This window comes from Zalophus californianus, chromosome 13, assembly GCF_009762305.2.
Source record: "Zalophus californianus isolate mZalCal1 chromosome 13, mZalCal1.pri.v2, whole genome shotgun sequence".
Taxonomy (NCBI): domain Eukaryota; kingdom Metazoa; phylum Chordata; class Mammalia; order Carnivora; family Otariidae; genus Zalophus; species Zalophus californianus.
The window spans coordinates 4,196,430-4,212,599 of NC_045607.1; the positions used below are offsets into that span (position 1 = coordinate 4,196,430).

General features: G+C 49.0%; 1 protein-coding gene across 3 annotated transcripts in view; it reads right to left on the reverse strand.

Moving 5' to 3' along the window:
- CFAP77 (cilia and flagella associated protein 77) overlaps nt 1-15,635 on the reverse strand; it is a 126,098-nt gene extending 110,463 nt beyond the window's left edge. Inside the window, exons 1-3 of one of the 3 annotated variants that reach the window (XM_027616228.1) lie at nt 15,599-15,635; nt 15,015-15,174; nt 14,269-14,512 (exon numbers count right to left, since the gene is read on the reverse strand). In XM_027616228.1, coding sequence (XP_027472029.1) covers nt 14,269-14,457 — 189 coding nt within the window. In that variant the 5' untranslated portion in view covers nt 14,458-14,512; nt 15,015-15,174; nt 15,599-15,635. Of the gene's footprint in view, nt 1-14,268; nt 14,513-14,629; nt 14,741-15,014; nt 15,175-15,445; nt 15,473-15,598 lie in introns of those variants that run through there. The other 2 variants (XM_027616229.1, XM_027616230.1) reach the window with 2 other exon arrangements.
- Between the last annotated feature and the right edge of the window lie 535 nt (nt 15,636-16,170).

Genomic DNA, 16,170 nt, shown 5'->3' on the forward strand with positions numbered 1-16,170 from the left:
GGAGTGGGGGGGTAGGCACCAGCAGGATGACTGCCCACCTTGTGAATGCTTCAGGTAACAATTGAACAAGTCACTTTCATGTAGAGTTTCAATGCTATAATGACCCTGTTTCCAATTAGCCAAAACATGACAAAATTTCAACTTTTATAGCAGCAAAAGCTGCCACGGAGAAGACCACCTGAGTGACAAGGCTCCTCATTCAAAAGTTTACGGGTGCACCGTGCAGCTGTAATTACTAGTTCTAACACAGTGGGAAATTATTCCTAGCGTGTTTAAAAATAAATAAGGTAAATGATCACCCTTTCATTAGATCTGTACTCATACCATATAAGTGACTTTTTTTTTCCTATTAAAATTGTTGATTGAAGGCCGTTAGCTGTTTATCAGCTCAAAATTACATTTCTGCTCTCTTAGGGGCTGCCGACGCTCAGAATCACACTCGGCGCCTAGTTAGGAACAAGAAAAGACTCCTAAAACTGCAATTTCAGGGGAAAGAAAACACAGGCAAGAAACCCAGATTGCACCTCTGCGTCCCCAAAGGCATCACGCTTCTTTGTTCTGCTAAGAATAATTAACCTCAATCTCAGCTCCGGGTCCCTAGATTGATTATCATAGTCATTTAAATACTGTAATCTCATTTCAGCACCGGGGTGAGGAGGGGGGAGAGAGAAATGGAGCGAGGCTGGGAGAGAGAAAGAGAGCAAGGCTGGGAGGGAAGAGAAAACAGAATAAATTATCTGACAAAGGGAAGCGGGGCCTTTCTGCTCACAGAGCCCATTTCGGATCCTTCCACTTGATTGGAAAAGTTGATGAAGTTTAAATGAAGCAGAATTAGAACCTCAGGCCGCTGAGTATTGACGGCGGGCTACGCGAGCATGTGCAACTCAATAGTAACCCCCCCCCCCCAACCCGGTTTCAGTGGAAAACAAGAGACAGACCTAAATGGTATAATCTTCAATCGAATCTAACATCCACACTGACAAGGCAAGGTAATGAGTTAGGCCAGATCAGGCCTGTTGGTTAAAGAAAATTAATCCCTCCCGCCGTCCTAGAGGGCTTTGATTGCCTATTGTGTGGGCCCCTGTCCCAGTCTATCTAAATGCTAACTAACTGGGAGGGTGAGGGCGCAGGACTGTGCTTTTCATTGCGGGCGCTAATCTGATAACAATTTGCTCTCCCCGATTAGGGAGGCGGGGAGGGGACGGGGTGATGGGTGGGGAGCAGAGGAGGGGGCGCCTTCCTTCCCTTTGAAAGGGGGAGGCGGGGTTCTGGTCAGCCTGGATGCCAGTTGTCCCCCAGCCTGCTAGCAGGTAGGTGTGCACGTTTAGAATAACCTAAACTCCAGACTTCTGTGCCAAGCAAGGTATCCACGCGTCTTTCCTCTTCGGGCTTGCCTCTTCTTGAAACCATGCGTTCACGCCAAAGTGCAGTCTCTGACCGTCTCTGTCCTTCCTCACATTAGCTTGCTCCAGACTTTCCCTTCCAAACACACTCAAGCTCAGGGAGTCCCATTTCTCACCTCGCCTGGCCATTTCCTACATCTAAAATGACTTTCCCCTCATCTCAGCCCCACTGAGTGCTGCTCAGTCCTGAGGCCGCTCCAGGCTGGGGACCCCTCTCCTCTTCCTAACTAACTCTGTTAACAGCCTTCTGCGTCTGGGGGCCACCCCCCTGGCCCCTCCTGATTTCAGCCTCTTGCAGCCACTTCTAGGTGTGTGCAGGTCCCTCCAACTAGACTACACGCTCCTCGAGAACAGCAAGCACACTTCGGGGTGAGGTTGGACCCTTCAGATCTCCGTAGATTTTTTTTTTAAAGATTTTTATTTATTTATTTGAGAGAGAGAGAGAGAGAAGCAGGCTCCCCACTGAGCAGGGAGCCCCATGTGGAGCTCTATCCTAGGAGCCTGAGATCATGACCTGAGCCAAAGGCAAACACTTAGCCCACTGAGCCACTCAGGTGCCCCTGGATCTATGTAGATTTTGATGACGAAGATGAACTGGATTCTTCCTCCCGGGTAATGGACAATGCAGCACAACATAGAAGGACCATGACAAGCTGTGGACTCACAAGGCCACGGCACCAGCCCCTCCTCTGCCATTGACCCTCTGCATGACCTTGGGCATGCTCCTGAGTCTTTCTGAGCTCCAAAGATGACCTTGCAGAGTTGAGATCCTGTCTGCAGGAGGCTGGCACTTGGTAGGTACCCAACAAAAAGTTGCCGTCCATGGCCACCAAGTTCTGATCTGTGCAGTGGTTATGACCACGGGCCGTGGCGGAGTCAGAGCCCGGGCTCAAAGCCCGGCACCTCCTCTGCATTGGCTGGATGATCATGGGCAACGTGTGTGACCTCTTTAAGTCCCCATCTGTAAAATGGAAGGCCAGCATTCCCATCTCTTAGGACTGTTGCAGAGACTTCGAGAAGATGGTGCCTGAGAAGGGCTCTGTGGAGGGGGCCTGCTGTCAGCTGGCACCGTGGAAGCGGGGGGGGGGGTCACTGCTGGCCAAATGTGGCTGCAGGCCAGGAGCTTCCTGGGAACCCAGACCCCAAGGGCTCAGCGTCCTCCCACTCCCGCTCCAGCGGGGTCAGGCCCACGAGCAATCCTGCCAGGAGACTCAGGGAGGATCCGTGGAAAGAAGCAAGTGGCTGCCTAAGAAAAGATGGAGCTTTCAGAAACGCCGGACAGACGCTTTCCTCTTAGAAGGGGAGTTTTTAAAAGACTTGCTCAAACCTCAAATGTATGCCCACTGGGTGCCTCCAAAGTGAGCAAAATCTTCAGTGACAGTTTATAAAGCTTTCGGAGGCAGCCGCGAAGCCCAGGCACTCGCCCCTGGGGGACCCTTGGTAGCCCTCCAGCAGGTTCCCTCCAAGGGCTCGTGGAAATTCCGGAGCCTGACAGACTGGGGGGAGGGGGGGCTTCTTAATTTGCAGAAAGTAAACAAATCGCAGTCGCTAACCCCAGCCACCAGCCCCGTCAGTCGCGGCCACACCGAGGCCTGGTAGGGGACTCAGAGGATAGCGGAGGGAGCCCCCTGGCTTCCTCCAGTCAAACCACAGCACCCCAGCAGGGTTCCACCCCTGTTTGGCCTGTGTCCCCCTTAGTGCAGGGAGAGGGGAGCTGACACCGCGGCCCCGCTGTGGACTCTCAGCCCTCTGTGCTCTGCCCCGTTTATCCACTCACTTTGGCCCCCACAGGTCTCACGGCCTGACTGGAGGCCCTGCCAGATCTGGCCTCACTCCCTGCCCAGCTCCCTTCAGGACTTCTCCCCTGACACTTCACTGCAGTTCCAACTGCCTCCTTGCCGTGGAGGCACTAAACCTCTTTATTTTGCCTGGAACGGTCTCCACTGATGGCCCACCCATGAATACACGCACACTCTGCCCCCAGCACCTCTTAACTGACAGCCTCTACCCAGTTCTGAAGGTCGGGCTACAATGTCACGTCCTCAGAGTAGACCTCCCCTAGCCTCCTGGTTGACCCCCTTTAGCGCCCTCGCCTCCCCTGCGATGCTTCTCCATAGGTCTGGGATAGTTGCCTTATTGTCTGTCTTCAGCAGGTCTTGCAAGCTGCCCATAGACAGAAATGAAGGCTCTCCTGCCCCACCAAGGTACCCTCAAGGCCCAGCTATGGACTGGCACCTACCCGCCCATCCATAAACATTTTGCAAATGGTCAAATAAGCAAATGAAAGGTCAGCTTAGGGTAATCTCAGAGGAGAAGCCACTCAGGCGTGTAGGACCGAGGCTGAGACCCTCCCAAGGTTTCAGGGTCAACAAGAGACTGAGAGTTCGTCACCGTGGTCCTGGGGCTGGTGTGCCTGGTGCAGTGCTTACAGAATGAATGCATGACCCGTAACCAGAACCAAGGACTCTCAGATCTGGTCGTCTGCACATTCTTCCCCCAGGGCCCCTTTCAACACGCCACGCCTTTTCCTAGAAAGCTGCACACACACCCCCCACCCACCCCACCATCAAAGTTGGATTTACCCTAAAGTTAATGAAACTTTAGCTTCAGGGTTGCTTCCTTGCACGTGGCCCCATCCAAGGCCTTGGACGTAATTTCCAACACTATTTATCTGTTCCTTAAAGAGGGATCTCAAAAGGGCATCAGCTGCAGGCCATACAAAACCTGGGCCCACCTCTCCTAGCCCCCAGCTCCCTACACACACTTACCAACCTTTGTGTGACGATTCGGCTCCAACCACTCAAGCCTGAGACATTCCCTTGCCTCCCCCCACCCAGGTGCTGCCCTCAGCACTGAGCCAGGATCCCATCCAGAGGATGGCTGTCCCTGCATGGGTCCCACTTAGCTGTTTGTTTTTCTGGCTGTTTCTGCTTACTAGATTATAAGCTCTTGGAGGGCATCGCCTATCTCCAGGTCAGTTTACCCCACATCCTGGGTGCCTAGCTCTGAGCCTGGTGCACTGTAGGTGCTCAAAAGTGTCTCTCAATTCAAGCATCGAGTAAATGAAGGTATCTCCTGCTTCTTTCCTCATACTGAACACAGGATCCTACAGTTGTTCGTTCTTAACGAAGACACCTTGCCCATTTCCAGACTCTGTGCCTTTGCTCAGGCCAGCCCCGTTCCGGGTCCCCCCTCCTGTCCCGGCACGCCCCAGCGCCCAGCCTGGCCCACAGCCCCGGCCCAGATGCACAAGCTCTGATATATGGCTCACCTCACCCTCACCTCTCCTTTGCCTTTAGTAACTTTTATTATGGGTTGTGGTGTGCAAAATCTGGTTCACCCCTCACCAGACCATAAACTTCTTGGAAACAAATCCTCAAACTTCTTACGTTTTCACCAGCGCCCTGCACACAGTAGGGGCTTACTAAATTTTTGCTCAGTGATTGATGGGCCTGTTAACAGTCTCAGATACACACTAAAAAATAAGCCAATAAACGAGCAAACAAACCAATAAATAAGCAAGCCAACGTCTCTGTCTTGAAAGACCCACTGGGGGCAGAAGGGGGAGATGAATGCAATTCCTACATAATGGGAACATTAAGATGGCATTTGAATGTGGCAAGACAAACTCACTACTGTCCAGTTAGGTTGCCTGACAAAGTTGCCAGCAAATTTTCTAATCCCCTCAACTGAAATGTGATAGCCTAAAGATCCCCTCTCTTGGGGTGCCTGGTTGGTTCAGTTGGTGGAGCAGAGGCGACTCTTGATCTCAGGATTGTAGGTTCAAGCCCCACATTGGGTGTAGAGATGACTTAACAATAACATTTTTTAAAACGGTCACCTCTCAATGTCTTGTTGGGCGGCCCCACTGCTGTGGGGGGGCTGTGGCATCCGAGCTCACTAGGGCTTTTTTCTCTGGTACCATGGCGCTTCGACGTGATGCTGGGCCACATGACCAAGGCGTGGCCTTTCACTGATGCCAGACCCTGGAATCCAAGACTTTCTGAATCTCCACTTTCATTCCTCTGGACCAACACAAAAGATTTTGATCCAGGCAAAGAAATGTGTCATGTATGCTTCTGGGTTCATTGGTCTTCCAGATATGTATAGTTTGGTTCGTATAAAAGGTCAAAAGTCCTTCTCTTGGGCTCATTATGTGTTTTCTACAATGGTTTTGACTGGCGGCTGTCCCCACCACCCCACGTGGTATGCATGTTGACCCCTCTGCTCATTGACCCCCTGTGAGTCAGTTTCTTGACCAAACGCTGACGTGCCTTTAAATTATTGGATGGAAAAATACAGCTGTTTTCTTTATAAAGCACATTTATTTGCTTCCCTGAAACGCTGTACTTCGTGCCACAATGAGGCATAAGGGCTATGCTATGACGGGGCTCTGGCCCACCCTGAGCTTAATTTCTGGTGTACCAGATCAATTCTGTTTAAAATCCTAGATGAGGGTGCCTGGGTGGCTCAGTTGGTTGAGCAACTGCCTTCGGCTCGGGTCATGATCCTGGAGTCCCGGGATCGAGTCCCATGTCGGGCTCCCTGCTCTGTGGGGAGTCTGCTTCTCCCTCTGACCCTCTTCCCTCTCGTGCTGTCTATCTCTCTCATTCTCTCTCTCAAATAAATAAATAAAAATCTTTAAAAAAAAATAAAATAAAATAAAATCCTAGATGAGTTTATGCTGAGAAAAACCCAACCAAACCAAAACCCTAGGAAGGTGGTGCACCAGGGAAACAAAGCTTGTGTGGTAGTCCATGGTTGCTCAACAAACCGGCCCCCATGCCAATTAGTTTATCTGATGAATTACTGAGCCATACTGCATGGATTTTTGGAAATGCTTTTTATTTTTTTTTAACTACCATGGGTAAAGCTGGAGATAGACAGGCCCCCAGACAAAAGCCAGGCAAACTTTTGGAAGCTATCACTGAGGGAAAGGGGAGGGGGATTTAAAATTGTCATAAAATGGGGCACCTGGGTGGCTCAGTTGGTTGAGCATCCAACTCTTGATTTCAGCTCAGGTCATGATCTCAGAGTTGTAAGATCGAGCCCCACATCCAGCTCCACACTTGGCGTGGAGCCTACTTAAGATTCTCTCTCTCCCTCTCCCTCTGTCCACCCTTCCTCCCCCCCCGCTCATGCTCTCCACTCCCTCTCTCCAAAATAAATGAATAACTAAAATAAAATTGCCATAAAATGTGTGGGAGGGGAAACAAAGGCAAACAAGGGAGAGAGAAACAATTATAATAGAACAGTCTCATTTCTACAGTCTTTGTATTGGGTTTCAAAAGCCCTTGGACCGTGCGGGAGCTCACCGTGAATTCTCCAGGTGGTTCAGTCTCTGATTCAGGGTTCTTCACCCTCAGCACTGTTGACATTTGGGACCAGATGCTTCCCTGCTGTGGGGGTTGGAGGTGCAGGGGAGGATGCTGAGCAGCATCACTGACTTTTGCCCACTCGATGCCCATAGCACTCCCAGCCCAGTGGTGATAACCAAGAAGGCCTCTAAACATGACCAGATGTTCCTTGGGGAGCAGAAGCACCTCCTGCCTCAGTTGAGAAGCCCTGGTCTGATTCCAGAAGGTCACTGTGTGTTCCGTAAGATAGCATCTCATTTAAATCACTCTTCGTTGCATCCTTGACAAGTCGACAAGGTAGGTATCAGCACCCATACTTTACAGAGAAGGAAACTGAGGCTCAGAACTTAAGCCACTTGCCCAAGGACCCTCGAGAGAGCTAGAAACCAGATTGTTCTTACCCTCAGCCAGGGCGCACTCACCAGCGCCAGGGTGCACAATTGCAAGAAACTTGAGGACGAGGTGGATGACGGTATTTTTCTTTTATGGAAGTAGAGTTGACGTAAAATATATCGGTTTCAGGCGTACAACATAGTGATTTGACAATTATATACACTACGAAATTCTCACCATGGCAAGTGTGGCTGCCATCTGTGGGCCGCACTATTTTCAACAAGAGCACGAAGTAGAAACAAAGCAGCACTTGGGCAGATTTGTCTCATAAATTTATTTTATAAGTTCGGATTTACAACATGTACTTAAAAGTTGATGGATGAGAACACGAAGGAACACAAATATCGGAATAATGGAAAAGTAACAAAAGTGGGCACGCCTGCGCCCAGCATACCTGTCCTCTCACTGTCAGCTACTATCACCCATTTTACAGACAGGAAACTGAGGCTCAAAGGTAAGGAACGTTCCCAAGAAAGTGGCTGAGACAGAGCTCACCCTTGGATCTGCCTGGATCCCAAGGCTGCCGTCTGGGGTGTGGCATATCTGCCTGGTTATGACTACATTTGTCTGTGTGTGTGATTGTAGGAGAACAAAATCTACAGCCCGGAATTGTGTTAACAGTCTTCATTGACTCAGGAGCTTGAAAGGAGAGTCAAGGAGCAATTTCATGAAGAGTTGAATTGTTACCAATGACAACAAATGCTCTCATTTTTTTTTTTTTTTTTACAAATACAAAAGTCGGACAAGAAGCACACAACATTTACAATATACGCTAAAACCAACCACAACACAGTGTGATTGAGACTGTGTTGTGCATCCACTTGCTTTGGCCTGACCAGCCAGAAGGTTCTGAAGCAGGAGCAATGGGTCTGAGTTTGAACAGAGCCCAGTTCCCAGGGGCCATGGCAGAGCTGTGCACACCGTCCCGCACGAATGGATTTGTCCAGCCTGAGAGTCCAGCATGATCTGTGCTTGGTTACAATCTTCCCTGTCTGTGACATATCCACTGTAGTTCCAGCACAAACACAGAACTGATAGCCCCCGAACTAGTCAACTTCATTGCTAATGAATTGGTGGTCCCCAGTGCAAGCATTTCATATAGAACACATTTAACTGAGCTTCCTTTTCATTACACTTTTTGAACAGTTAAAGATACATTTTCTCAAGAACAGTGTGGCCAAGACATTTTATGGGGAATCCCAGTCCTTCTGGAGACCACCGAACAGCTTGAAAACCACTCCAATAGAAAACAGGGATTGGAAATTTTGTCCACAGGACCAGTTGTAAATCAAGAACACCCTTGTCTTTCAAATAAAGGAGAAGCTGCCTGAATTATACAATGAACAACACTTGAGCCTGGAAGATTCTGGAAGGTGCTGGAAGCGACTGCTGACTTGCTCACCGTGGATTCAGAACTCTTCCTGAGGGACTTGGCCTTCCCACCACGTTGCAGTGTTCTGAGAGCCACATAATCAGAAGGTGGATGGGTTCACACCAGAGGAACCCCAATTCCAAGGGTTTATTTGCATTAACATTTCAGAGCCAAAGCACCCCTTCTCCAGAGGGACGGAGGAAGGTGGGCTCCTCCATTGGGGCATCCACTCCAGGGCTGGTGAAAAGCCTATGAGGGAGCAATTTGGCTTTCTGAAAGGGCCGGAGGCTGAGCAAGATTAGTTCACTGCTTCAGCCCCTGCTCCCCAAACGGTGTGACTGGGCACCAGAAAGGGGGAGGCTTTGATTTAAAAAGAAGGAAAATGTACAAAGGACCAAGAGAGAGAGAAACCCATGGCTTTCCCTGGAGAAATGAACCCTACCTACTGGCTAGTCGAGAGGGGCCCTTAGAATGGGCAGCTCAGTCCTTCATCCCCCTCGTAACATTTTATTTTCTCCTTTACATCGTAATGGAACGTAGAAGGATCTGAGCAATCAGAGGTATATTCTCTTCAACAGATAAAACCGAGTGTAACATTTTCAGATTTTACTCAAACGTAATAAAAATACTGACCCACGCTGGGATATTTGTACAACTGTGTGTTTGTCTGCCTGCCTTCTTTGCGTTTGTCTCGAGGCATTTATGTTCACCAGCATCAAGATTTATTAGGGACGCTAAGCCATTAGTGGGCATGGTGTGGTTGCCTAATTTTGTAGAGCATCCAATTTGCACACACTGGCTCTAAATAAATGCTTCCTCGTGATGATAATGATCCCAGCAGCGGCACCTAGTCTCGAAAAACCAGAACTCCATTTGAGGTGGAAACTTTTGAACACTTAGGATATAAGAAGGATGAAATCATTTGGCCCCAGAGGGCTGAGTTTTCCTAGTCCGCCCCTGATCAGAATCTAACTCTCCACACTTCAAGGTCCAGTTCCAGGTCTGTTCCTTCATAAAGCACATGGAGTCCTGCTCAGGCCTTCCTTCCCCTAAATCTGGACCCTCTGGCTGGTGCACTGCCCTTGAAACTTGCAAGGAGTGACCCCATGGCATTGCTTATCCTATTATGCATGTGGGTGCCTATGTGTGTGTTTGTGTGCAACAGTAAGAGCTAATTTCCTGAGAGCTTGCTTTAAGGCAGGTGCTGTGCTAAGCAATATATACATACACGCTCCGTCTCCCCAGCCAAACAGTTAACCTCCTTGTGGCTTGTGGGCAGGGTGAGGGCCGAGATCTGAGCTTGTTCCTATGCATCCCCCACCCCCACCGCCCAAGAGAGCTTAGGATGGTGCTGGGCACATAGAAACCATTCAATAAACACTTCTTGGCTGTCCACAAATCCCGGGAAATTAGTAGAGCTCACATTGGAAGGAATGTTGAGGAAAATGATATTGGAATCAGATTCCTTTGTGAACATTTTTCGACTGCCTGCCGTATAGAAGTAACCAATCTGGGTTGTCATTAATTAATTGGTTACATAATGTGACCAGAAGAGCACGGGGCTGGAAGTCAGGAGACATGAATCTCATCCCACTTCTGTGACCAAGTCAAAGGGCACCTTGGATGAGTCTCTTCCTCTCCCTGGGCCTTAACATCCTCAAAAAAAAAAAAAAAAAAATGGACTGGATGTCTGTAAGCCTCCTTCCAGCCCCAAATGATGTGATTTTACAACTCTATTTCACAAATGCATGCATTTCTTAGTGACACAAACCCCCACAGAAAAACAAAGTCAGTAATAAATTATGAAAAAAAAAATTGGGTGCCATGATCATGTGCACTTTCTAAGGGTGCTCGATTCAATAAATTCCACCCCTGTACATTGCCTGCCTCTCCAGGGTGACGGAGGATTCAAGGCTGTCAGGGGAGCAAACCAGGCAGTCTCTCCCCTATAATTGTATTGACAGGATATCAGCTGAGTTTCGATGGCAGGCAGGGTGCATCCTGACAGCTTCTTTGAAGGAGCCTTGAAGGCTATTGTAGCAGGATCCTATGTTGAGTCACAGAATTCTGAGGGAATGGGAATCAAGCAGAAAGAAGCTTGGTCCTTTCTCTAATTTTATATTCTTCCCAGAGAGTCACATTTGAAGGAAAACTGGCTAACTGCACGTCACTTTATACAATAGAGTAGAAGCCCTTTCTAATGGAAAATATTTACCTCTTTTTGCAGCCACATTAAACACCCAGTTGATCTGATCAGTCCCACTAATAACCAGTGGGCTTGATTTTAAATGAGGCAAGGAGTTGTTGAGCATTTGTAGATAAAATACCTGCTTGGATGTCTGAGGTTTTCACTTTTCACTTGGTTACTGTGTGGCATCTTGCAGACACATTCTTGAGTAACTGATGTGTATACGTCCTGGTAAATTCCATGGGTGTGAAATAGCAGTGTTGGGTTTGTTCAGACGGTGTGTCTGCATTTTAAATTAAACAAATCCTGATCTTCTTCACTGGAGAAAACAATTTGAGCAACAACCCCCCCCCACCACCATAGGGTGGAATCAATGACTATTTCTAGGGTGGTAGATTTTTCCATATAGATGCAACCTTCAGGTTCAGACTTAGACAAGACCAAAATATACTTCATCCACATCCTCTTAAAGACATCCTTGGGAGAGGGCACTCCCACCTCTGCCACACACGAGAAGGTGCACACGCACATGGGGGTCTGGAAACGTGGGCTTGTGCCCCAGGATACCACAGTGAAGAAATCCACAAGATGAGCATCAACAGAATCCCAACAACATATTAAAAAAATAATTTTTAAAGGCTCCACAATCTTGAATGCTTTCCAATCTTTTTTGCTTTAAAGCCGAAAATCCCAAAGTGCTTTCATAATTTAAATTTCATTTAAATACAGGAAGCTGTTTGGAGTGGGAAAACAATGCTGGGCTGTGAGCCAGTGAACGTAGCTTCTGACCCAGGCTCTGGCACAACCTTGTGCAAAGAGCCCACGACAGATGGCCTCAGTGTACCCATCTGTAAGGAGGGGTCTGGAAAAGGTAACAGTCAAGGCTCTGTCTTGCTCTCAATGTCTCTGCAGCTTTTAGTTAGGCCAGGTTTTGGTAGAAAATCTTGTAGCGGTGGTAAATATTGAAATGGGAACATAATCTTAACTGCTACAGAAAGGAGCTTAGAGCCCATCAAGAACTGGAGGGAGGAAAGTAAGGAGGAAAGGCTAGCTGTCCCTGACCCGAGAAGAGCTAGGCACCATCACCAGAGTGTGCCTGAAAGCGGCCCCCTGCTGCTCAGGTTGGCTCACCACTTGGCCAGGGCGGTCCTGCTCTTCTTCTCATGCCTTGAAGACAGAACCCCCCCTCCCGGCTGTGGGTCAGTCATCTGCACATCTTCCAACCCTGAAGTGCAGGTTCAGGAATTGGGGAATTGAATTCATTCTGGAAGCTGTTCAGCTAGTGCCATCCAGAGGCCAAATATTGTCCTTCTTGATATATAGGATGAGCAACAGGAAAGAGGGGAGGTTTTCACTCATACGTGTATATTACTTATATAGTATACATATATGCATGTGTGTGTATGTGTGTACTTGTAAATATAAAATGTACGTGTATGTGTAATACACGCATGTGTACACATATGCATATACCTATCGGTATGTACGTATGTATATGTGTGTGTATATGTAAAGACAGTTGACCCCTGGACAAGGCAGAGGGTTAGGGGTGCTGACTCCCAACTACTTGAAACTCCACTATAACTTTTTTTTAAGTAAGCTCTACGCCCAGCGTGGGGCTTGGACTCACCACCCCAAGATCAAGAGTCACATGCTCTACTGACTGAGCCAGCCAAGTACCCCACCACTATAACTCTTTACTCCCCCCAAACTTAACTACTATCAGCCTACTGTTGAGCAGAAGCCTTATAGCCAACAGTCAGTTAACACATATTTGTTATCTATACACTGTATTCTTACAATAAAGTAAGCGAGAGGGAAAAATTATGTTATTAAGAAAATCAAAGAAGATGGACATTAAGGAGGGCACATGATGTAATGAGCACTGGCATTATATAACACTGATGAATCACTGACCTCTACCTCTGAAACCAATATACATTATATGTTAATTAATTGAATTTAAATTAAAATTTCTTAAATATAATAAAACAACAACAAAAGAAAATCAAAGAGAAAAAACATTTACAGTACTGCAGTACAGTATTTATTTTTTTAAATGTGCATATAAATGGGCCAGCATAAGATCAAATCCACATCGTTCAAAGGTCAAACTTATATAGCTTGGGGTGGGCATCCCATGCTGCTAATTTACTGGGGAGAATACGAATAACTCCATAATGCGGCTTATTTTATATGTAAGTAGAATGGAACTGGCCCTCTAGTACCTGCCTGAGTGAATGCAATGACCTAACACTAAAGCGGCGGCCGATCAGAGGTGAAGGACTTGATTCTCCCCTCGATCCCAGAATGGTGAGCCCCATCTGTCCCATCTGTCGGCTGAGAGTGGCTCTTCTCACCTAGATATTAATAAAGGACCTTGTTCCACTTGGTGGGGGGGGGGGGCGTGCTAAGAAAAGGAGCACATCGAATGGAAGAGTGCTAGTGTGATAAGCCAGTGCCAGGAACAAAGTTTGGGGAAGGCAACAGGATAGAGTGCATGTTTTCATAAGAGTAGTCAACTCAGCTAATTCTAGCACAATGTTAAGAAAGCCCCGGTTCCCTGAACCAAACAAAAACAAAAACAAAACAAAACAAAAAAACCCCACAAAACAACAGCAAAAACCTCTGGGCTCTGATGAGCTCCTGGCGTTCAAATACATTTTTACCGAATCCATGGTTACCAGCGGGGCCTTGCACGTCTGGCACCGGGAACTGCGTGCATTTTTGAAAGCACACTGCCCTCCAGTGGCACAAGACAAACTTGCTCCCAGACCAAACTTGCTCCCCGAGAGCCAAACCTCAACTTGACTCTTCCTGTGGCCCCGGGAAGGTGTGGCGATGCCACGCCATTGTTGGGTGATCACCAGTCCCGAAACCTCTGAAGGGAGGGAGCGTGCAATATATGGGAAGGCGATCTAGTTAAGAAACCGCAGCTCCCTCCCTCCTTCGTGCCTGCGAGCCCCCTAAGGGCAGAGAGTTTCGCGCTCTTTTCTCTTCGGGCTGTAATTCTGGATGAGAGTATGACTGGATGGAAAGTAACTTGTGGAGTGATGCTTCCAGGAGAGGGACAGAACCCTTGCTGCAGCGTAGCGTGCATTGTAGCGCGCAGGGGAAAGAGGGCAGGCAGCAGGCACCCCGAGAGGGCTGGCAGCTGGCGAGTAAGGACATAGTCTGGGTGCGTGTTCCCTGTCGGTCACCCTGTGGGTTCGCTGGCGGGCTCCCGGGTGAACAACTGCAGCTAACCCTGCGGGCTCACCGCGTGTCAGCCGCTGTGCCAGGGGCCCCTATTCAACCTTCCCCATCACTCCCTCTAAGGAGCGCCGTTATCATCCCACTTTGAGGATTAGGAAACTGAGGCGCAGAGAGGCGACGCGACCTGCCCAGGAGACCGCACAGGGGTCCAGATCTGTCTGGACCAGAGCGGGAGCTTCCAACACTGCGCTCGGTCCGCTGGGTCCCATGGGGCCGGGGCTCGGCGGTGGAAGGCCCGGTAACGTGGGTGCCCAGCGAGGGGGCGAGCGCCGAGGGGCGGCGGGCTTGGGGGCGGCTCACCTTGACGATGAGCGGGTTCTGAAACATGGAATCCCGCACGACTCCCAGCCTCTCGTTCTCCATACCCGGTCGGATGTCGGCCACGGTCAGGGGCCTCCGCGGTGGCGGGCAGATCTGGCTGACCGTGCGGCGCACCGGCTGCTTCTTCCATCGCCGGGGGTCCTGGCGGGAGCTCTGGGTCTCTGGCATCCTGACGTTGCGTGCAGGAGGTCCGCGGGCTGGCTAGCTGGGGCGCGCTTCCCTGCTGGCGGAGGGGGGCGCAGAGCTCGGAGGGGCCCCACCACCAGTCCCGGGACGCACCACCCGGGGCCCCGGGGTGGGCCCCAGACGCCCGGCCCCCTCCAGAGCGGGGAGCACCCACCTCGCGCCGCCCTCTCCTCCTAAGGAGCTCTAAAGCCCTATATAAGCCCCGCTGGTTCCTCAGAGCAACTTCTGGGCACCGCCCTGCGGGTTAGGAAGGGACAGAAAATCAAGACCACCCCTTGAGGAAGAATGGAACCGTCTGTCTCCATGGCGACGGGACGCCAACGGCGCCGGAGCCAAGGGGCCCGGTTTTCTTTCTTGAAACTATTGGTGGCCACCAAAGTGAACTTGCTTAGACTTTTCTTAAATAGATATGAAAAAAAAACCAAGAATCGCCACTAGGTTGTGTTAAAAGCAACGGGGCTCTAGAAGGCCATCTACACTTGACTTCCTAGGCAAAGATACCTCCCTCCACCCACCCCACTCCCCTCACGGCCCCTTACCATTCTCTTCCCCTTCCACACGCCCCCCCACACACACACTGGGCTAGAGCGCTAAATTTTTCATGACGAAATAGAGATCTGCATTCCAGGCCTGATGTTACTGCTAATCCACTTGGGTGATCTTGAATCAGTCGCTCTTTTGGGTCCTCGGTTTTTCCTCCTGTGAAATGGGTGAGGAGGAGAGTCTAGAGTTGAATGAGATCAGTGGTACCCAACTTTGTGCAACAGAATGAAGGGAAATGGAAAAATACAGATCCACCGACTTAGAATATGGAAATGGAATCTGGGAATCTGTATTTTTAAAAAATCTCCTTCCTCCCCTTTGGACTTTTTTTAAATTTTGAAAAAGTTCTAAACTATAGAATAGTTGAAAACAGAGTACAGTGAAAACCCCTATAGATTTCACCTAGGTTCACCATGCACAGACACACATTGCAGAATCATCTTGAAAGTATCTGTTGACAGCATCATATGTGACCCTAAACGCTTCAGCATGTATCTATCTGCCAATAACGGGGACATTCTCACATCACTACGGTGTCATTATCATGTCCACGGATCTCAGTATGACATAATAGTAGCACCTGATGTCTGTATGCCAAGTTGGGAATCTGCATGTTCTAAAAGCTTCCCAGGAGATTGGCACAGTGCTTTTGGAACCACTGGCCTGGATGATCTCTAGTTCCTTCTAGTTCAGCCTTTTGTGGGTTTGTTCACCCCTCATCATCTTCATTCAATGTGCAAATACCCACAAGGCTCTGGGTAACAGGGTTCACCAAGAGCAAGTTGCACCAACGGCAAACTTGCACTTCAAGGCCTTATAGACCAACAGTGGACAACACCAGTACTGCATTTCCAGAACAGACCAGACAGACTTCCAACTGCTCATCCAAGACTGGAGAAGCTGTTGGGTGGTGATGGTGTGTGATGCGATATGTACTTATGATTTCTCCAGCCTGCTTTACTTCCAGACTTTCACAGAAATACAGGTTGTGCACTTTTTTTAAAAGATTTTATTTATTTATTTGAGAGAGAGAGAGAGAGAAACAGCATGAGAGGGGAGAAGGTCAGAGGGAGAAGCAGGCTCCCCTCTGAGCCGGGAGCTTGATGTGGGACTCGATCCCAGGACTCCGGGATCATGACCTGAGCCGAAGGC